The sequence below is a fragment of the Chenopodium album genome, chromosome 22 (genome assembly GCF_948465745.1).
Source record: "Chenopodium album chromosome 22, dcCheAlbu1.1, whole genome shotgun sequence".
Taxonomy (NCBI): domain Eukaryota; kingdom Viridiplantae; phylum Streptophyta; class Magnoliopsida; order Caryophyllales; family Amaranthaceae; genus Chenopodium; species Chenopodium album.
Window position 1 is genome coordinate 38,500,937 of NC_137855.1, and position 23,838 is coordinate 38,524,774.

Below are 23,838 nucleotides of genomic sequence, written 5' to 3' on the forward strand. Positions count from 1 at the left end.
TGGTAGAGTATAGCTAAAATAAAAAGAATTTTCAAATTGGAGGATTATTATTGTTTGATTTCTGCAACATTAAGTTGAATATAATTTTGTCTTTGTATCAAGTCTCTCTCTAACATCCTTTTCATTTCAGTTACCTTGTAGCATCTTTGCTATTATTTTCAAGCCACAATCTCTGTTTCAGTCTTTGCAAAATTTCAACCACTGCAATTATAACAAGAAAAAACAAACCCTTGGTAGGGACTAGGGAGATGTTTGTCATGTATTACTTTGAATTTTTGCATTATGTACTATATTCAAATTTAGATACATTATTTATGAAAAAGAAAAAAAAATACAATTTCGAGTCTTGTACATAATATTCATAAGCTATTACAGCAGTTAAGCAGTACGTTCAAGCAAATATCAGAAGGGAACTCTGGCCTAAATTTGCAAATTTATACTTAGCAACATGATATGGACTATTAATTCAAGCAAACATAATTCATTGTTGTTTGATCACGACTTGGTTATCGCTCAACAATGCATGTATGATAAGCTGTAGAATCCACCGGGATTTCTGTAACATGTTGCAGAAATCTTGAAATTGGAGGATTAGCCACTTCCGCGACTCCTTCCAAAATTCGTACAACATTTATCATGGACAGCCTATCTTCCTCATTTTCTTGGATACACCAGCCTGCAACTCTGCAAGTCCTGATTAACTCTTCTGAATTGACAGTTTCTTCTAGTTTACTGTCTATCAAGCTTATAACATCTTCATCACTCATCAATTTCTGCATGACTTGAATTGGGAAGTAATCATTTTCCCCGTTGGTTCTTATAGACCAGTTTCTTCTGCCCGATATAATCTCAAAAAGCATCATTCCATAGCTATATACATCAGCCTTTGATGTGATTGGTGCACCTGAAATCCACTCAGGTGCAAGATAGCCTCTTGTTCCTCTCATCGTTGTCAGTACTCGACTGAAGTCTCTGCATAGAAGTTTTGCAAGGCCAAAATCAGCAATCTTGGGATTATATTCGTCATCTAGCAGTATATTCTCCGGCTTTATGTCACAATGTATGATGCATTCTCTGCACTCACTATGTAAATAAGCCAACCCTCTTGCAATCCCTAGTCCAATTTTGTATCTTGTTGTCCAATCTAAACTTCCCGTGTTATCACAAAATATATGACTGTCAAGCGACCCCTTAGGCATATACTCATAGACTAGAAATCTCTTTGAGGCTTCAATGCAAAAACCCAAAAGACGCACAAGATTGGAATGATGAATTGTTCCTAGGGTGCTTATTTCTGCTCTGAATTGTTTCTCTCCTTGGCCTTGGATCTTGAGATGCTTCACAGCTATATCACACGATGAATTTGGCAAGTTTCCTTTGTAGACAAAACCAAACCCTCCTTCACCCAATTTGCATGAAAAATTCTTTGTTGCACGGCGGAGAGCACTGTATTTCATGAGAATTAAAGAACCTTCCACTGCCTGTGATTCATAAATAACTGCTCTTCTTCTGCTTTTCCAAATGATTACTGCTACTGCAATAATTAGACATAACCCACCAAGAGCTGCTCCTATAGCTGATGCATTACTTCTTGGCTTCGCCTTTCTCTTGTTAGTAGTAGCAAGTTTGACATATACATATGACAATCCTGGAGAATAATCACGACCACCTTGCAAGCTATACCAACTCTGACAATTTGAGTTACCACCACCAGCATAGGCTTCACAGTTGCAATTTCGCAAACAATCTAATTTGCACATATCTTGACTACCACACAAATAACCATCCTTCCAAGGTAGTGCTACATCTTGCACCAGTAGAAAGCCTTCTTTTTCACCATCATGACATTGGAGAGGACTTCTGTTTACACATCCCTTTGTAGAAACGCATTTGCAGCCTGACAAATTATCCTTTTTATTGTTGTAGACTGCAAATTGGTTACAAAATGTGTCAGCTAACCTCCATTTGGATGGCATCCAAACTTGGGAATCATCCAACCACACATATTGAATTAACAACCCAGTGGCTTTGTCGAGCATAAATCGTGTTAAGATGGAGGAGTTTGTCTGTGAATAAATAAAATATGTCTCGTTCACATTTGACACGAGGGAGATGGAGGTGTGATCAAACAGAACCATTTCTGCATGACCATTATACCAGCCTAATTCCAACATACAAGAGATAGATTTTTCTTTAACCCTACAAGAGCCATTCTTAAGACTAATAGAGTTAAATGTATTGTTATCCATCTGAAGGGAGAATTCACCGGATTTGTAGACTTGTTGTGTGTTAGTAAGCTTATTGAATCCGACCTTGGCACCAGGTAGCCACGTATCGGTAGGATAATCAAAACTCTGCCAGAGGACGATGTTGGGATCTGAAATACACTTAAGCACCAGATTGCCATTGTCCTCGAGGACTAATTTAGTGGAATTGTACTCTGAGGATGATATGCGTGACCAACTCACCATGAAATTTGCATCGGTGTAGTGATAGCTGAATGTTAAGATACCATGAAGAGATAGATTAAGTTGGGGCAGTTCTCTTTCAAGGATATATTTGTAGTTCGCTGTCCACACACTTGTATATTCACCAGGTTGGTTGTACCATATAATATAGTAAGGGTATGAACAACCAAATGCAAAAACACCATTTCTAGAGGTTATTGCTTCGATTTCCGAGATAGATTCGCCGGGATAAAGGGTGTCTTTTCCTAAAGCAAAAACGATGAACAAGGGCAAAATGTATACTTGCAACAAATTCTTTCTATTCATGATTGTGCCCATCTGTTTCTTTTCTTTTTTTTTTGGAAAAGGGGAGGGTGGATTAACACTTCAGAAAATTGAGCAGGCAGGGGTGGATAAACCTTAATAAGCACCGTCAAGTTACAATAAATGAAGAGGAGAGACTGTCATTTCTTTTTTTTTTTTTTTTTGCTGTCATTTCATTTCTTAAGTCAACTTTGTTTTTAATCTACTAGTATGTGGTTAGCATTGGCGGAGCTAGGCTAGGTCCCACACCCTAAAAAAATCAAGACTTTAAATTAATCAAATATAATACTCTCTCTGTCCCTATTTTTTTGCCCCAACTGTGCACGTTCTTCAAAATGCGTATTAAAACGTCTATATCTTTATTTCCATAAACGTAAAAATTATAAAAACATGATATTAATAAAATATACAATGAGACGAATCAACAAGACCACTCATGACTATATTATCTTTTATAGATTAACGGTAAATTATGGTCAAAGTTTTTAAAGTTTGACTCAAAAAGTGGCAATGGGGCAAAAATAAAGGGACGGAGGGAGTACAAAGCTCATATTTATGCTCTAGTTTCCGGCAGCCTAGTAGCCTACTACTCCATCCGTGTTTTTTTAAGTGACACACTTTCTATTTCCGGCTGTGTTTTTTTTAAGTCACACACTTCCTCTTTTATCAATTCCTTACATTTTAATAATATATCTTCACCCCACTATCTCTTACTTTCATTTCTCACTCCTTTTATGGTCCCCACTTCCTCTCACATTCTTTTACTTTATCATTTCTCACTCCTCCAACCTACCCCACTAACATCTTATTTTATTAAAGTCAATAAAATCTCCTAAAACTCTATATCGATCAAACTGTGTCACTTAAAAAAAACATGGAGGGAGTATAAAACTTGAATATTGTACAAGTTTATTTATTTACGAGTTCTTTGCCCGAGCGACGCTCGGATATTCACATGAAGAACAATTATATTTATATATTATTATAATTTTTATATGTTTATAGATTGTGTATATTTTAATATTTTATTTATTTAAATTTGTTGTTATTGTTCTTATTTTTAGGCTATATATATATATTTGAAATAAAGCTGTATATATTTTTTTCATTAATTATCTTTTTATTTTCTAAGGAAAATAATAAAAAAAATAAAAAGTTTTTGGCGAGAAATTTTAAAATAAAGCTGTATATATTTTTTTCATTAATTATCTTTTGATTTTCTGAGGAAAATAATAAAAAAAAAATAAAAAGTTTTTGGCGGGAAATTTTTTAATATGAACGTGACACGTGTAATTCTAGAATATTCCTGGTGATTACTTTAGTATATAGTATTGATGATATTGATTTATATAATATCAAAATTTGGGCATTGGGGGGCAAGGTTCGGGTAGGCCCCCCTTGGATCCGTTTATGATCATGAGTTCAATTCTTCCTACGTAGAATTTTCAAGGCATTTAAGCGCTTTTGTATTGGATTGACAATCCGAATGGTAATGAAAAGTTAGTAAAGAAAACTAGAAAAGAAAATTCATTATTCCACAAAAAAATTGACATGTAGGGAAGAATGGTAGATGTATTGCACAACTCCCTCTTACTACTCGATCTAGTCTTGCTTGGTTCCGTACCCTCCAATATTAATATGTTACTTTTTACAATTAAAATAAAATAGGAAGCTCCACTTAATCACGAGAAGAAACAAAATTTTGTTTATAACATAACATATAGGTAAGTAAATTAACAACTTTATCCAATCGTCATCATTGATGTGGGGCCCGCTTTTATGGAAAAAGTTATTGATATATTTACCAAAATATCATGTGATAAACAATTTTTGTGTATCTCATAGATGAACATGTATTTACCCAAGATAAATCCTTACTTTCATTTATAAATTTAAATGTGATATGTGATACATACGAAATATATTATTTTGCATAAGTTGTAGATGGAAGCTCGATGATGGGCATGAGACAATGGAGTACATACAAAATGTAAAATCATTCAACGTAACATATGAAGTATAACAGCAACAACATTAGGATCGACAAATCCCATCGTTACACTTGGGATTTATCAGCCTATTGAAAGGAAAACAAGAGTAAAAACCGCTCCAATATTTGGGCAAGGCCTAATTATGGAGGATTATTGATCACAAAGATAGAAATGTATGTTACTCCTATGGGTGTAACAAAACAAGCAGGCCATCACTACAACAACCGACCCGAGTATCCTCAAAACCATGGCTTGTAACAAGTATTTGGACCAAAAGGATCCCAGGCACAAATTGTAGGAGAACAACATGGGTCGGGTACAGCGTTAATATCGCAAGCATATCCTTCGACAGTACACCAATCGTCTAGTTCTCTTCGACGCCCTTCTTGTGTAGTCAATGCATCGTCCGATGCTCCTGGACCATCTGGTGTAGTCCTTTTACCCATCACACCTGTATGTGGAATGTACACATCAACACATGCATGAGTAACTTTCAAATACGAAGTATGTTATTAGAATGCTTCACGTTTACACTACTTGATCATATATGTATGACAAACTTCTTGAAAAGATGGAGTTGGAGTTGTGCTTGCATGAGTAGTCTTAAAATTAATTCTTTTGATAACGCAAAGCTATGTTAATTCTCTAGATCTGTGTTTTATGTATTGATATACTGAAAAGTTTCAAAAAAAATATACGTGTCTGGCATCTGTATAGTCTGTATTAAAATACCCTCAAACTATTTTAATTATGAATCTGATAATCTTGAAGGCATATGAAAGAAATTCTCTAAATATGTGTTTTACGTATTGTAATTGTGAAATAATTTATAAAATACATGCGTCTTGCATCTATTATCTAGTATAATTAGTATGCCCTCAATTTGTTTTAATTACGTACTCACCTTGATCCTAATAATCTTGAACGCATACGAAAGAAGTAAGATAGAGTTTGATTATCTGGAGAATGAAGCAGAAGAATTCCTAAAACGAGGAGCTTAAAATACATAATTGAAGCTCTTTCCATGGTTAGGCAAGCTATTGCTTATTGTAAGCTTTAATGTTAGTTGCTTGTATTGTGGCTGTATCTTTAACTCTAAACTCTCGTCCACTTTTATAATAAACTCTGGATAAACCCAATTACATTATAATTTTAATAAAAAAGGGACAACAAAATACAATAATACTTTATGTGCATCAACATCACATGCCACCCGGCTTGCTAGGAACTTAAACTAATTGACTAATACAAGCAATAAATTAAATAGAAAGAATTCTTTCAATTCAATAAAGGATGATTTTGTTTTAACTTTGCAATTGTTCAAATACACAGTAGTATACTTATGACATTATTAATTCGTGTACCTCAATTTGTCTTTTGTACTTATATATACTACATTACTACTGTATAAATAACTGTTATTAATAAACAGTATAAATAACTCAATTCGTGTACCTCAATTTGTCTTTTGACAAAAGATAAATTGAGGTACACGAATTAATAAACAGTATAAATATACTACTGTATAAATAACTGTTATTAATAAACAAAAGACAAATATATATATACTACTGTGTCATAAGTATACTACTGTATATATACCTCCCAATGTTAACACAACTCTCCTCGTAATTCGTGTACCCGAACCGGAAGAGTGTAATTACTCAAGAACTGTCCAGACCTCAAAGGATAGGTTTGTGTTTATATGTTTAGGGTTTCAAAGATAACAAATATTGTATATCTCAATTTGGGGTTAAGAGGGTATATATATATATATATATATATATATATATATATATATATATATATATATATATATATATATATATATATATATATATATATATATATATATATGAGTAAGTAAGAAAAGGAAATAAAAGAAATATCATTTTCTCATACTCCACACGCAGCAGGATAGCTCGGCCTTGCCGCACACACATGCATCCCAGCTATTGCTTACTCGCCTGAGAGCTATAGCTCGGCCTTGCCACAACTATGTATCGCATGCTCGCCTATGAGCTATAGTTTGGCCTTGTTCTCGTGTGTTGTCACCAAGAGAACGATAGCTCCTTAGGTAGCTCAGTAATAACTTCTTCCGATTTGCATTATTTTGTCATCACTCCAACAATATTGCGCGCAACATATATCATAAAGTCACTCACGTATTAGACCATCAATTAGAGCAATCCTTTTTAGGTTAAAAACCTTTGATACACGCCATCCTAAAGAGTATAACTACCCAATTATTCAATTATGGAACGAGTTACGTTCATTAATTTAATAATTTAAGGCAAAGTGTCCAAAAGCTCTAATGTCTCTCTTTACATCTCACTTTTCGATGTCTAACTTGATTATGAAGGAGCCAAAATATTCACTATTTTGCAGGCAACCGTCGAATGTGAATATTTATGTGATAATATTCACTCTTTTGCAGGTGATTTACACATTTTGTAGGTGATTTACACATGCGAGTGTGATATTGTTGATCATAGTATGATATGATTAGTATCCCAAGGGATCTAAAAAAACCCCAAAACTACCATGTTTATTATCTAATTAAGATTAAACATCTCAAAGTATAGTGGTAAAATGATTAAATGAATTACTCATTTGATAAACAAAGTGTCATATAACACTCAGACAAACCGGATTTACTCGTATTTAATATTTTGACAAACATATACACCGTAATCAAATTAGTACTCCATTTCTTCAAGTATAAAGCAGCATAAATCAAAGTAGAAAAAAATGTTGGTAGTAGAGATCAAACTCTCTCGATCAAACTGCATTTATCGCCCTGATGTCAGTTTCTTCTTCAAATTCTCCATTTTTAACTCTTGTTTCCTTCTTTCTTCTCACTTCATATTTTACAGGAACCTACCACTTCAAGGTAAAATCATCACTAAGGGCCTGTTCACTTCAGCTGAAGTTCAATTCAGTTCAGCTCCAATCAGTTCAGTTCAGTTCAGCTCAACTCCTAATTTCCTTCTCTCATAAAATATTAATTTCAGCTCTATTCAGTTCAGCTCCAATCAATTCAGTTCAGCTCAATTCAGTAAATGTGAACAGGCTCTAAGTTTTCATCTTTAACATCCCATTATGGTGTTCGCCTATCTATCAATGGATCAGTCATTCTCCAGGTTTTACCCCCTTTTTTTTTTCTTCATATAGATTGTACATTTTTTTAAAAAAAAATTTAATTTTTTTATTTTAAGGAAGGAAAGGGTGGATGTACCAAGCTAAAAAATTTTCCTCCACCATAAAAATTTCATTAAAGGGCCCTTTAGATGATCAATTAGATCACAACTTAAAGAGCCATTTAGATTGTACTCCTTATATTTTCTCTCGTTCTTTATCTTCATTATAATAAAGAATCTCTCAAGTCCCCTACTAATAGATGTACATCTAATTTGATCGAATCACGTAAATTCTTGTTTTTTTTAATTATTAGCAAGTTTTATTGTCTTTTTCGTCTTCGTTTTTAATTTTCATTGACTTGTTTACTATAAATTAAACACAATACCACCCATAATTCTTAACTATAGCTCTAATAGCAAGTCACGTGGAGAATATTGATTTTAGGAAACCTTCCATAAATTTATGTTTTCAATTGGTTTATTAGACGTTCGCTTGTGCTCTTGATTTTTCACTAATTCATTACTGTATTATCTTTGAATGCATGTGATATGTGATAGAATTATAATTAAGGTGTGTACATAAAAGAAAGCTTGAGCACTGCTGAGACTATGGAGTGCAAAAAGTAATTTAATTCGACGTAACATACGAAGTATAATAGCACGCAACAACATTAGGGTGAATAAATCCCTTCATTACACTCGGGATTTATTATATTAGTCTATTAAACAGAAAACAAGGAAACCATTGTAGTACCTCCAATATTTGGGCAGGGCCTAGTTATGGAGGATAATTATTGATCACATAGACACAAATGTTACGTATGGTGCAGCGTGTAACATAACAAGCAGGCCATCACTACAACAACCGACTCGAGTACCCTTAAAACCATGGTATATCACAAGTATTTGGACTAAAAGGATGCCAGGCACAAATAGTAGGAGGACAACATGGGTTGGGTATAGCATCAATGTCGCAAGCATATCCTTCGACAATGCACCAATCGTCTAGTTCCCTTCGATGTAGGGATGGCAATATTAAGTGGATATCCACGAACCCGCTCCACCCGCTATAAATAAATGGACGAAAACCCGAATTAAATGGATGAGAAGCGGGTGACGGATGAAGCGGGTGATGGGTCGGATCGGATGTGGATGATACTTTTTTCACCCGCTAACCATCCACCCACCCGTTTAACATATATTATATTTTTTAATCTAAGAATTTTAATAATAAAATATGAAATGTGCAAGAAAATTACTTTTTTTTTTGTTGCAAATTAATTTTTCAAACAATATATTGTTATTATTACATTTTGTATTAATAAAATAAAAAAATTATTGTACAAATAACCGAAAATTAGAGTTTATGTGAGTTTTTTTCCACTTTAATACTCATCCATTAATCATCCGCTCCACCCGTTTCATCCGCGGATGATGGACGGACGGATATGGATGATGGGTGAAGCGGATGACGGATGGATGTGGATGGAGCGATTAGAGTAATGGATGGATGCGGGTGAAGCTCCACCCGATCCGAATCCGATCCATTGCCATCCCTACTTCGATGCCCTTCTTGTGTAGTCAATGCATTAACCGATGATCCTGGACCATCTGGTATAGTCCGTTTACCCATCACACCTGTTTGTACGTACACATTATGCGTGAGTAAAAAAATTATAGATTGCTTCATGAGTTCATGTTTGCACTTTGCACTACTCGTGTCAAAGTAGTCTTGAAGTTAATTGTTTTGATAATATATAAAAGCTACTCGTATGTTAAATACATATATATAGTCATTATATTAGTATGCCCTCCAAAGTCCAAACTATTTAAATTATGAACTCACCTTGATCCTAATAATCTTGTACACATACGAAAGAAGTAATACGATAGAGTTCGATTAATTACCTGGAGAATGAAGGAGAAGAATTCCTAAAATGAGGAGCTTAAAATACATAATTGAAGCCTTTTCCATGGCTATTAACTTCTTATTGTAAGCTTTATTGTATTGTGGCTATATTTTTATTTTTTAACTCTGAACCATCGTCCACTTTTATAGCAAAGCCTAGACAACCTTGTTACGTTATAACTTTAATAAAAATGTACTTCATGTGCATCAACATCACATGCCACCCGACCTGCAAGAAACTTAATCTAATTGACTAATACGAAGCAATAAATTAAATAGAAAAAATTCTGTCTAATTCATATAATGATGATTCCATTTTGACTTTCTGTTTGATTAGCTAAAATTTTAGAAGTTGTTCAATACGAGTCTAGGTTACACCTATCACCAAAAAAGCTAGTGAAATAATAGGAAGAGTAAACCTTAACCAATTATAACGTGGTTATCTGTCTCCTAACTTATTTTCTCAATATGGAACACTTACCTGCATAGTTTGAGAAGTTACAATCAACAATATTCTAAAGGTCAAATGTGTTATTATATTGAAACAATTAATAGCATTATGATATAATGTATCTTAGTTATTTTTTTTAAATTGAAATTCCACACGAGTTGGGACTAAGAGAAATTATCAACCACATGTAATCATGTTAATTTCTGACATAATCAGCATAATCTCTAATTAACAAAGAAACTATTCGAAGTCAATATATGTTACTACGAGTAATCAATTTAAAATGCTTCTAAAACTATCAGTTTATCGCATTACTACGAGTAGGAGTAGCTATTACCTGATGGCTGAAGGGCTAAAGTTGATGATGTGATTGGATAAATTGGAATAAATAGATAGTGCATCGTTTTAGGTTCAACTAGATTCAACTAGATTAGAACCTGTGCAACACACGATTTATATAAAATCCATTTTAATACCGTACTATTTTGTTGTAAAATATTAAAAAAAATAAGAAAAATTCGTAGCTATTATACATGAATGTATTTAAGAATTATACACCTACGAAAATATTTATAATTTTAAAGCTTTAGAATTTTCATGAAAATTATGATATACTCCGTAATTACTATTTCACGTCGCATAATAAATATTTCAATGTAGGAGCTGTGGTCATTAATTAGGGGAAAATACAAGTTAATCTGCCAGATAAAAGAATTTTTGTTAATCTGATGAGATTTCTGTAAATATATTGAAAAAGCAGAGTCATTTATTAAGTACTGTATAAATACTGTTCAATTACTGTTTGCTTTTGCTTTTACTGTTTGGTGAGGAAATTACACATGTACCCCTCAACTAGTACATGAAAAGACGCATATACCCCTCTACTACTACTTAAAAAGACAATTATGCCTCCAGATAAACATTTATCTAGGGAATTGACTGGGTATCCCTCATTAATTAGTGCTATTAAAAATTGTTTAATTTATTGTTCAAAAAAAAAAAAAATTATTTAATTTATATTAGAAAAATTTGCAAATTGTAGCCATTTAACACGTATTAGTATTAGCCCCAAAACAATGTGGAACAAGTGCTTGTATCTTCCTTTCCCCAAGGCTTAATTGCCTTGGCTGATCTTGATCATGGTTAATACTCCCTTCGTTTTTTTTATACATCAATTTGACAATTGCACTATTCACATACCATGGTTGACTTAATTTTTTCACCTCTAAAAAATGAAAAGATGTTATTATATTATACATCATTAGATTCGTCATAATGTCTAGTTTCATAAATAATTTTGTTACAATTTTTACTAATACACAATTTAAAATATTAAAGGTCAAAGTAACGCCTCGGCAAATGTACCGGTCAAATTGATGCATATGAAAAAAATAGAGGGAGTATATGCTAATCCTGCTCTTTGAGTAGTTTCTTTAAAAAAAAAAACACTTGTATTTTGTAAATTACAGCCATTTGTAAAAAAAAATAAAAATTGTAATTTACAGCCCAAAGAGTGTTATAAATTGTAAATTGCAACTCTATTCAATTTTTTTTTTTTTTTTTTTTTTTTTTTTTTTTTAAGGGGTCGAAATATGTTCGGTCAAGGTATTAGTGGCCACGGAGTCCTAAATTTAAATGACTTTAATTTGCAAAATACTATCTTTATAACATACTCGTTTCAAGTGTAAAGCAGCAGAAATCAAAGTAGAATAAAAATGTCAGTAGTAGAGATCAAACTCTCTCGATCAAACCGCATTTATCGTCCTGATGTCAGTTTCTTCTTCAAATTCTCCATTTTTAATTCTTGTTATCTTCTTTCCTCTCACTTCATATTTTACAGGAACCACTTCAAGGTAAAATCATCACTAAGTTTTCATCTTCTGTATCCCATTATGGTGTTCGCCTATCTGTCAATGGATCAGTCAATCTCCAGGTTTTACCCCCCCCCCCCCCTTTTTTTTTTTCTTATTAATTTTTGATATGTTTAAATAATTTCAGAAATCCCACCAATTTAATTAGTTTTTTTGGGGTTTAATTTGTGTTTATTATTGAAGGTTCGTGGAGGCTCAGCTGGGGTTATAGAATCTGTTGTTGGGGTTCTTAAACCCATTACTATTGTGTAAGTCTATATTTTGTCTCATAAATTTGTTAATTTTTGGCCTTGAAATTGTTTAGTTTCTTTGTTTATTTATTGATCAATGTGTTATTCAAGAATGTATCCTTTCTGGGTATGTAAGATGATGGTGAATTATTTTGGAATTCGTAACAAGTTATATACTACCTTCGTTTCAAATGTCTAATCGTTGCAAATAATATGAAACTGAGACAGTAGATTAAACTCCTATACTAGGAAATTTGATATCAATAATACTCATTCCATTCCAAATTAATTGCCACATTCGCCTTTTTCAGTCTCCAAAGACACGATTTTGATCATAAAGTATTTGGTGAATTTTATAAGTCTAACAAGGTCTCACATGACTATGTTATTACTTGTAATTCGAGAGAATTGTTGGTGGAAATTTATGCAATACATGGGTTGCTCTTTGTTGATTTATTGAATTTAACAATAAAAAAGTATGTAAAACTCTTTTGTATTTGCAGTATGTATATTGCTTGAATTTGATGTATCTTCTTATGGAAATAGGAAAAAGAGTGTTGAAATTAGACCTTCTGGGAAGATAAGCTCAGGCACTACAGAGGTATTGTCTTTATGATTTACTACATACTTTGACACTTCGTATTCAAACTGTCAGCTGTGTTTTTAATTAGGCAGTATAGGTAATTACTGTAGTTTTCTTCATCTACAATCGAAGAGATTTTGTGTATATTGTATATTGATGGGTGAATGTAAAGTGGCGTCAAGGAGTTTGAACTGCAACTGATATTACAATGAAACCGTGCTGGCTATTATAATCTGTACTGTTTTGGTTATTTCCTCTAAATGCCGTGGGTGCATCATTTTTGTTTGTGTCAGATGGAATTGGAAAACCTTTCTAATTCAATACCTTTTTGAAGTGTTTGTGTTTGTCCCTGGTTATGCTATTGACTGATTTTATTGGCTGGACTTTGAGCTTGACTTTTCTACTAGGGAGATTTGGCCCTGTATAACTGATTGAAACTGACTTAAGTCTCTGTTACAAAAGGGTAACATTTTAAGAAAATGGGAATGGTTTTGTAGTTTCTTTCTGGACTAAAGTTGATTACTTGCCTGTCTATGCCCCTGGAGTCCTGGCAAATGATGTCTGTGCAACTTCTTGTTTACTGATCATGTTTCATTTGTTCTGTGGGAGAATACGTTTCATTTCAGGATTTATTGTCTGTAGTCAAATAGAATCTAAAGGCTGGTACCTGGGGGGGGGGGGGGGGGAGGGAGGGATGGGGGGGATGGGGTTGAGGTGGAATAGGTTTTATCACTTGCTTGATTAGACAAATGGAGCGACAAAAGCTTTGATCTTTTCTACGTCAATTGAGTGTGTTATACCTTTTTCTGTAGATCTGGTTTGTTGAATAATTTCTAATTCTTGTATTATTTTCTCATATTTATTATATAGTCTTTTCCTTGAAGTCACAATCGATATTTACTTGTGCTAGCAAAGAGTGAGAGAAACGGAGCTGCCTATCTAGGATGGTGGCCCTGGTGGGTTGATGAATAGACTTGAAAATAAGATGAGATAATGTGCTTTGTTTGTTTCATCATAAAAAGTTGCTAATTTATAATCCTTTTACTTTTTGATAAGAGACTCGTTTTAAGGAAATTTTTTGTTTCTCAGCAAAGTTAGTGTGTTTACTACTTTTCCTACTGTATCACTGATGTTATTTTTTGCACTTGACTGACCTGATAACTATCCTTCATATGACAGATACCTTTTTCTTTGATTCTGAAACAACCAGGAGAGAGCAAATCAGGAAAATTTTACGAAACATTTCATGGGGAAGATATAAGCATCCAGGTCCGTCATTGCTGATTTTCTTGTATAGCATTTCTTGGTATGCCAATTTCTGTGGTTTTGTCATTTGTTCCTTTTATGTGATAAAGAGTGTTCTAAATAATTTGAATACTCTCTCAGTACCTGCTAACTGTAGAAGTAGCACGCGGTTACCTGCACAAGTCATTGTCAGCAACATTAGAGTTCATCATTGAAAGTGAAAAAGGTATCAGTACCCAACATCTTGGTCTGGATGCTTGTGTTTGCTTGTTGTTGGTTTTTGGTGGGGTGGGGGGGGGGGGGGTTACACATTAGCGTTACACTTAACCAGTATGTGTTCCTTCTTCAGCGGAACTTCTTGAGCTGCCTATTTCGCCTGAACTCGTGCTTTTCTATATCACGCAGGATACCCAAAAGCACCCATTGCTTTCTGAACTAAAATCAGGTCCGATCACTCCCATGAATTTTTGTTTAAAACTGATATCTTGCGTATTCATTTGATTTTTAGACAGGCATTCTTGTTAGTTTAGTAGACTTTATGATGTAATGGTTTTATCTAGATACAGGGAAAGGAGTGAAATTGTATACCAAAACAATAAAAGTGAAACTGTAGGATCTGCCACCTGCAGGCTTTTCTTTGAGAATCATTTGCAGCTCTAGTATGATTTTGATACTATTGTTACTTTTCTGTAACAACCTTTTTTGTTATTGTATGGTTAGGATCCATAAGACTGCGTAAATTTGATCCCTTCTCAGCCAACTGAGAATGGGAGCTTTGTTAGAAGCATTGAGTTTGGGATAATGTAATGTAATCATGAGAGCTTTTGGTATTTGTATGTTCAACTATTGCTTCCCTATTAAAAGCTAATATATTGCTTCACAGGTGGTTTTCGTGTAAGTGGTAGAATTCCAACTCAATGCTCATTGTCATGTGCCCTCAGAGGAGAACTGACTGTAGAAGCATCTGCATTGCCAATCCAGTCCATTGATATCCACTTGCTACGTGTGGAATCCATTCTTGTCGGAGATAGGATTGCATCAGAAACATCTTTGATTCAAACTACTCAGGTTGGTCTTTCTAACTGGCCGTGTGACTAAAGAAGTTCTCTTGAATTGAATCTACTTGTTCTTCTGCTTCTAGTAGATAGCTGATGGAGATATCTCTCGAGGCCTAACTTTAGCCATTTACGTCTTACTTCCACGGCTTTTAACTTGTCCCACTGTTTTAGCCGGGTATGTTTCTTTCATTTGTATATGTTTGACATGGTTTCCTTTTCTTTTCTTTTTTGGCTGTCATGAACTTGTAGCATGCTGCTATTGTTGAAAATTCTGCACATACTTTGAATAGTTCTTGTGGTGATCACATACATGAATTGCTTGACAGATGAAAAGATATGTTGCACACCCTTTCCATAGGCTATATATAGCTAAACTAATCATGAAATCTGCTGTTGAATATTCTTGAACTGATCATTGAAATGGATAGGTAATTGGAGCAATTTTTGGAGTGGTGTCTTCTCTAAATTCTTTAAGTGAATTCTCAATAAGCATTAGAGCATAGTTTCAGTAATTCAGTTAGTTGTTACTCCATATTGTGTTTTACTAGTTCTAGTAGATTACTTGGACAGCCTTCAGGATTACCTGTTACCAAAAAATTCAGGTAAAATATTTTAAAACAAACAGTAAGCCCTCTTTTGATGAACTAATGTATTTAATAAAGTTGAGCACAAATTTAATTAACTAGCTTGGATTCATGAAGACTGAGAGCTTGATTAAGTTTACTGAAGGTTCACTTCCTCAGCAGAAAAGATCTAGTTAAGTCTTTAAATATGTGTATTTATATAATCTCAGATAAATGGACGCTAGGACCAGCCACTTTTAGGATATCTCCCATTCTTTCCATAGCTCAGCCCCCTAATTTGTGCATTATCATATTTGATAATATAGCTGACACTATCATTCTTGTTGTCAAACTGCATACTAGTATATGTTATGCTCTTTGCAGATGGGCTGACTGCTGTTTGAGGCCCTCCACCAGTAGTGTTTGTTGTTTAAGAGGTTTAAAATGACACTCTAAGATGATATCATTAGAACTGTGATGAACCACAGTTTGAATAATTTTGATGAGTGCCTGGTGATCATTGGTTGACTCTTTCAAGTAGCCTCCTCAAGAAAGTAGGAATGGGCGTTTGTGTGCTTATGTAAATCCCCAGGCTGTGCTTGTTGGGAAAGTCTTGCACTGGCTAGCTGGTCGCTGGCCCTTTTTAGGCTGTTAACATAAGTTCGGAAAAGCTGTACAATGTCTGTCACTCTATCTTTAATATGTGTGACTTAACTCAAATTCCTTTCTGATTTCTAATCGGATCATGGAGCTGAGTTTGGATGTGCAAAAACTATGGTTCCAGGTTTTTCTTGGTTGTGCAAACTCACTCGCACATCTTGAGTTTTGAGCTGTATGCATGACTATGACTTCACTTTAAAATACTTATCTTATTAGCACCTTGTTATCAATTTGAGTGGTGATTCTATAATTAAGCTTGGAGCCTTTTGATGTACATGAGTTTCTTTGCTATGCTGTAGCAAGTCAAGGAGCAGTCTTGTGTAATTGATAAGCAGAGCTCTTTGTTGTTAGTCTTTACTTTTCTTCTTGGTCATTCCTCAATATTTTCACTTTTGCCTCCTTTATGTATCACCATTATCATAATCATGTCGTAGACAAAGGAAGAACTAAGTACTCACCTTCATGTTAGCATGTTGTTAGACTCCTCATTAGCTGTCAAAATTAGAGAGTAATTCTTGTATGTGACAACTTTGCAGTCCATTCTCAATTGAGTTCAAGGTCTCCATTGTCATCAACTTTCAGTCAGAGCTTAGCAAACTGCACCCCAAATCTGATCCCAGAACGCCAAGACTATGGGTAAGTTTGTACATTATGGCTATCCCCATCGACCCCATGATATACAACCCTTTACCTGCATATCCTTTTTCCATTTTAATACTTCTTCCGTTTTCTTAATGTACTCAATGTGCAGCTTGCAATGGAAACATTGCCACTTGAACTAGTTCGGACCAGGTGAAATTGGTGAGGTCATGATTGATTGGCAACTCACCTTTTCTTTCTCTACACTTCTAGGAATGCAGTGAAAGATGGTCGGTAAATCAGGAAAATTATTGTGCTAATCAATCAGTAGTATCCATGTTCAGAATTACGTGTATCTACTTCATTTGGAAGTTGCTGGACAGATAGACCATAGATGGAAATTGGAAGAAAGTCTATTTGTAGGATCTTTCTGTATTGAATTTGAGAGCTCAAAAATGTTGGCGTTGTGTATATTGATCAGGAACATGCTGTTGGAATTCTTTGTATTATTTGATACACTACACAAGGAACATTATGAATTGATGAGTAGTGAAGTGCACATATGCTTTTTTCGCTTATTGATTGATTAGTATACATTTATATCAATGCACAATGATTTTTCTAAAAGTTTATGGCGCCATAATTTCATGAAAAGTAGTAACTCCTGAGTGATCTAGTTTCTTTAAGTTCTTAGAAACCATTCTATGGCAATTGAAGCCAAAGATATTCCTAAAACACTCATAGCAGGCAGACAATCATCTTCTAGTTTGAAGCTCTTTTCGAGTGGCATTGGAGGAAACGAACAAGCTTAATTATTACTTGTACTATATACTTCGTATTAAAATTCAATTTCATTTTCATATAGCTATTGATGTCAATACAACTAAAACTAATAGCTAGGTATCAAATACATACATTTATAGATTTATACCACAACCAGTAATTTAATACCATTTTTTTTTTAAAAAAAACTTCCTTTAATAATCTATATTTGGTACTAACAAAATAAAAATTGACAATTTTTACCATTTTGACTAAAAAATTTTTTCAAATTTGAAATTTTATACTCTTTCAAAATGAAAATTTTAGATCCAAAAAGAGGGTGAGTCCCTATTTTCAGCCAATAGAAATCAAGGAAAGTGTTTGTCTGTGCGAGGTCATACAAGTCTATGTGTATCCTTTTCGCTCCAACTAGGGATAAGAATATTTTCTTCCAACACCTCACTCGATGGAAGAATTTTGATACTAATGTTGGAAGAATCACTATTTATGTACGAAGTACAATTTTGTCATTTCTTGATTAATAAAGCATTTTAATTCTTGGATTCAATACTAAACCCTCCTAAGGCCCAAACTGTAATATGTACGAAGTAGAATTTAACGATTCTATTATCTCTCTATCTATGTGTGTGAAATCGATCAATATCGGATTCCTACCCTTGTAGTCTTGTACCATACTCTCTTGGTAATTTTGACTTGTAAGTTCAGAAAGGGTTCGTTTGGGTGAAATGCTTATACTCTTCTCGTCATTTCAAAATTCACACTCGAGGTCAAAATTTATTCAACTCCCAAAACATGGAAAAATTGAAGAGAATAGTGAGTGAAATTGCTTATTCCCATGATTTTTCCAAACTCCCTCTACTTCATCGCTCCTTTATTCCTCTCCTTTCCATGGTTTCTTCTTTCTATAAACTCTCTGTTATTACCCGCCATCATCTTTACTTTCTGGGTATCTTCCGCAAGAAACGGTAAAAAATTCTATCTTTTGGGTTATATTTCAATCTATCATCTGTAATTTCAACTTTAATATCAATAATTTCAAATGGGTATATTGAATTTTTGATTAATTGATAATGTTTGCTGTTTAATTTTGATTTTGAATGTAATTTGAAGGTTGCCAGTTCCTGTAATCAGTGTTGGGAATTTGACATGGGGTGGAAATGGGAAGACTCCAATGGTTGAGTTTCTTAGTCATTGGTTTTCTAATTCTGGGATTTCTCCTCTCATTCTTTCCAGGGTAATCTCTTACTTTAATTTATTTTCAGTCATTTCTTTGAATCCTATTTTCCTATTGAATTGAATATTGAATTTCTGATGTGAGCTATGTTACTTTGACTCGGGTGCTCGTTTGAGGCATGGTCGCATGGGTACGTGTTCAAGTGTCTAATTTGGTTATTTGGTGAAATTTTCCTTTTAGTCTATAGTGGAGTGTAGAAGTGTTCTGACGCATGTGAGAGAGTGTCATTGTGTCAAGGATTCAACACGGATACTAAGGTGAATTGAAGATTCTAAGTGACATAGGCTGTGGGATTGGTGGGATATCATAGGACCTTATAAATTAGTATTGCTCGACCTTATATATTGCTTAGAAAATAATTAAAGAGGGAACATTACCATGCATTATCTGTATGTATTTAATTAGTTGCAAAATTGATAAGTAGATAGGGGATTATGTATTAGAATTTATAATTGAGAAATAAATCAAAAACCAAATAAAGATATTCTGTCCTCCTCACCTGACATGCTTCAGCTTCGAGAAGAAATTTAAACAGTCATTGTTTTGAATTACAATGATGAGTAAGATTAGATTGAGATGCTACATCATCGCCCTATATACTAATCAGTATTATGGCTGTAAAAACTCTGAACAAACTTGCTGAACTGTAGCTTTCTCTAGCAAAATCTGACTGCATTGTAAATATTGTGCGCACTAAAGTTTACTTTGACCCTATCTTGACTATAAATATTTTGCCACTATCTAAAGTTGGCTTGCCATATTTTGATATACCTACTTGTACGAGTTAAAATGTTAAATTGTATACAAGTACATTGATGATTGATCTGCCTGAAGGCCCTGAGCCATCTGAGCTGGCTGTTTGAGTCAGTTATGCATGCTTAGTAGTAAAGATATTGAAGCGAGATTCTGTTTTAACTTTCTTAGGAATTCTTATTCTTGCATGATTTTTGTAAATAGGGCTATGCTGGAGGGGATGAAGTTAAAATGCTTGAAAGGCAACTTTTGGGGACATCTGCAAAGGTTGGCATTGGTGCAAATAGAGCTTTGTCTGCTACTTTGTTTCTTGAAAAATATGGCTACACAGAATCTCGAGTTAATGGTTTCTTTGAGAATTTGCTCTTGGTGAACAAAGTTGGTACTGATGTCCCTTCAGACAAAATTGGTGTTGCTATTCTTGATGATGGAATGCAGGTTTTTGCTGTTCTAATTATGCTATTTTTCTTTTTTGCATATGCCTGTGTACCTACACTTTTGCTTTTCACAATCTTCCAATATTTTTGACTAATGATTTTTTTTGCAATGGAACTTCATATATCTTCTTTTATTTACCTTGTAATATAAATTGACTTTGTATGGCAGACAGCATGTGAGCTTGGTACGTGACTTAGACATTGTAATGGTAAATGGAATGATGCCATGGGGGAATAATGAATTGATTCCCCTCGGACCTTTGCGGGAACCATTGTCTTCCCTGGCTAGAGCAGATATTGTTGTGATCCATCATGCTGATCTGGTATGTTGGATCAACCTTCCAATTTTATACATGCATGTTGCATCAGTGTTTTCACTCCATCTAATTGTCAGTTAATATGCCAATTGTCTGCAAATTGAAGAAGTATGCCATAATATGCAGGTTTCAGAGCAAAAGCTTATTCATCTAAAACTTGGGATTCAAGAGATTAAAAAATCTCTACCTGTTTTCTTCAGTAGAATGGTTCCCTCGCACTTCTTCACTGTTTACAATGTTGGCACTAAAGTACCTTTACCTGCAGTTAAAAACAGGGTGTTACTATGCCTCTCTGCTATTGGTTCTCCAAATGCTTTCGTCAAGTGTGTTGAGAAGGTATTGCCTTTTCTATTTCAACTCTTCTAGTGTCCACTCATGCTTTTAGTTTATGAATTAGCCTTGTGATTTTCTTGATCCACTTTACACTGCCCCTGTTTTCTTGCTTCCTATGTTTTTTCTTGTTTTCTTCGCTTATACTTTGTCACTTATCTTTGTTTTGTTTCTTTAACTTATCCCTTTACCTTTCCAGTTTCACTTTTCTCGGATAGTTTCCTTATGACGATCCATGTTAGCCAATCCCAAATCATTATGGGATCAAAGCTTTGTTTTTGTTGTTTCTTTATAAATGCCGTGCTTTCGACTCCATACTTTCCCATCTCTTGATTAGCACTGTATTATGACTTTTAATGCTGCAGCTTGGACCATCACATGTTGATCAGCTACACTACAGTGATCATTACTTCTTTCAATCCAAGGTGCAGTTTCTTTTATATCTATCAGCTATTTGGTGGGGCAATTTTATTAAATTTTTAGGTTTGCATATAGGCTTGCACAACCCTTTTTCATTGTGACATCGTTTTATGCCCTCTTTTTATGTGCATTTTGTCTGCCTCAAGGTCTAATTAACTGTATCTGTATCCTCCAATATGAACAGGATATCTACGCTATGACAAGGAGACTTGAGGAGCTCTATCACAAATTTGGTTCAAGACCTATTGTTGTCACAACTGAAAAGGTGAGTGTGCTGTAGCTTTATGAGCAAAACATGAAAACATCATATCTTGGATTTGGATTGATTTATGCTGTTTCTGTAAAAAAAAATTGGGCCTTGTTCTTTAGAGCTGCTCTGCTCCGCAGTGTGTGGAAGCCTAGCTTTACTCTACACTACTCTGCTCTGCATTGCTCTGCTTAGCTCTGCCCAGAAGCTCAAAAGAACGGGGCCTTGGTCAGATTTAGATTTACTATACTCCATTAAGAAATAGGTGTTGTTTCACGCTATTTTTCTTTAGTGCACATAACTGCTGTTTGAATTTATATTATACCTTTTGAATTCGCAATTTGAGATCATAAAAAGAAGTCTTAAAAGATGTACTTCGTATGTAATACTCCGTAATAAGGGCATATTTGATATCAATTGCAGGAACTATCTCCATTTTACATTTTTTTTCAATGCACTTATTTTATGTGAATAGACACCTAAAATGGTCAAGTAGGATTAATTTTGTGGCTTGTACAAGTACATCTTATCATGATATTTGGCATGAATGCTCTATATCCAAGTATATCTCCCTTTGCTGTATGCATTAAGCCATTAGTATCTGAAATAGTCTTATGTTGCACATCTGACCCGATTGAGCTGTTTATATGGACATTACTATGACACAAACCTGAGACTTATCTTTCTCAATTGTTAGCATGAACAACTGAGCTGTAGATCCATGATTCTGACCTGATTGAGCTGCTTTTATGGCACTTTTGTTTAAGCAGGACTATGACCGGGATTCTGAAATTCTCTCACAGTTACATCCGTTCGATGTTCTTGTACTCTGTTCTCAGCTACAATTGGTTTCTTATAATGGAAGCTCAGAGAAAAAATTCAAGGAGCTATTAAAGCAACTCTTGGATTCAAGATCAGGGAGACATAAAGAAGTGAATAACAAATAACTTTGGCCTGAGCTATATTTAGAAGTATAGAGGCATTAGATGGAATTGGTATAATCCGTGTAACTTCATGCCCTCCTCTCTCTACTTTTAATATACGGAGTTCATATTTTCTTTCTTTCTTTCTTTTAAGTATAATACTGAAGCCTTAATCCCTTAAGGATGGTGTCAGCATTATGAGCACATTTTTGAACACATCAAGAAAAAAAATTTGCTTGGAAGTTTTTGTAATGATTAAATTTGCTCAATACATGGAGTATAACGTTGTCAATATTCTTGTGGGACTACACACATGTGCAAGAAATGTTTCGACTATCTCTGATTGTAAATCTTGCTTTTCTTCAATTACATTGTTTGTTAAAATGACATTCATCGTTAATCAAGCTGAAATACCGTTCTAAAAAATTACAATCAAAACTGCATGGTCATATGGTATTGTACAAAACACGAATTCTTTTTTTGTTTATGCTATAGATCTATATCTAGCCTTTCTCCATTGTTTTTGTTGCAAGTAAATGCATCAATATGATGCCAAAATCATCATGCATTTATTACTGAGCATCGGGGATACAACTTCTTCAATCTAAACAGAGCCAAAACACGGCAAATCATTGGTGGGTTGATACAGGTGGGTTTATGTGTTACCGTTGCAGGACTTGCAGATGCTTGAATGTTCGGATTTTCCTTTTCCTCATTGCAGTTACGTATCTCAGGTTGAGCTGTTTCCTTTTTTGCAGAATCTATAATCTCTGGTTGATTGCTCGTTGGCTCCACAGAACCTTTTCTCTCCATCGGCTTGCAAACTTCACCATCGCACTCAATATCCTTTTCCAGGTGGATAGCGCTTGCTTGTTTTGACGTAAAGCCAAAGAGACTCAGAAATGCAGGCATACTTCTTTCCTCTTTGTTTTTTGTCACATTCTCCCTGTGACGATTGCAGGTTAGTAATTCACGTGACCAATAGTTAATTTGAAAGATATTGCAGATGTTACCAATGTTTATTCAAGGGGACAAACTTTGCTTTTCAATTGTTTTGAGATGAGAATAATAATCTCCCCTAATCCCGGGGGATTAACAATCCTTGTAGAGATATAGTCACCAATCTGATTGCATTGCAAGTTTAGATTAGAATTTCCTGTTGCCCTGAATATCTAGAATGGCTTATTTATGTGGTTGTTTTTTCGCCTTAGATTAAAGAGAGTTTTTATATAGCAATATGTTTTTCGCCTTAGATTAAAGAGAGTTTTTATATAGCAATATAGTTGGCATTATTTCTCCACATTACTAGGAATACATAACATTGCTGTGAGCTGCATATCTGA

General features: G+C 34.3%; 2 protein-coding genes and 1 pseudogene across 2 annotated transcripts; 2 read left to right on the top strand and 1 right to left on the bottom strand.

The window, feature by feature from the left end:
- Positions 1–351: 351 nt before the first annotated feature.
- Positions 352–2,774, bottom strand: LOC145604377 (G-type lectin S-receptor-like serine/threonine-protein kinase At2g19130 pseudogene; annotated as a pseudogene).
- A 9,155-nt stretch (positions 2,775–11,929) lies between these two features.
- On the top strand, positions 11,930–17,594 carry LOC145603728 (uncharacterized). Its single transcript, XM_081659695.1, has 11 exons — positions 11,930–12,031; positions 12,103–12,195; positions 12,317–12,381; positions 12,910–12,964; positions 14,126–14,215; positions 14,333–14,417; positions 14,541–14,636; positions 15,075–15,259; positions 15,336–15,424; positions 17,009–17,108; positions 17,224–17,594. Exons 1-11 carry the CDS (start codon positions 11,978–11,980, stop codon positions 17,266–17,268), a joined length of 957 nt encoding a protein of 318 aa, XP_081515821.1. The 5' UTR covers positions 11,930–11,977; the 3' UTR covers positions 17,269–17,594.
- Positions 17,595–18,574: 980 nt separating this feature from the next.
- On the top strand, positions 18,575–23,101 carry LOC145605616 (putative tetraacyldisaccharide 4'-kinase, mitochondrial). The gene is made up of 8 exons (XM_081661687.1): positions 18,575–18,799; positions 18,945–19,068; positions 20,026–20,259; positions 20,432–20,581; positions 20,702–20,911; positions 21,271–21,330; positions 21,510–21,590; positions 22,343–23,101. The coding sequence occupies exons 1-8, from the start codon at positions 18,627–18,629 to the stop codon at positions 22,517–22,519; spliced, it is 1,209 nt and encodes a 402-aa protein (XP_081517813.1). The 5' UTR covers positions 18,575–18,626; the 3' UTR covers positions 22,520–23,101.
- Positions 23,102–23,838: the final 737 nt, after the last annotated feature.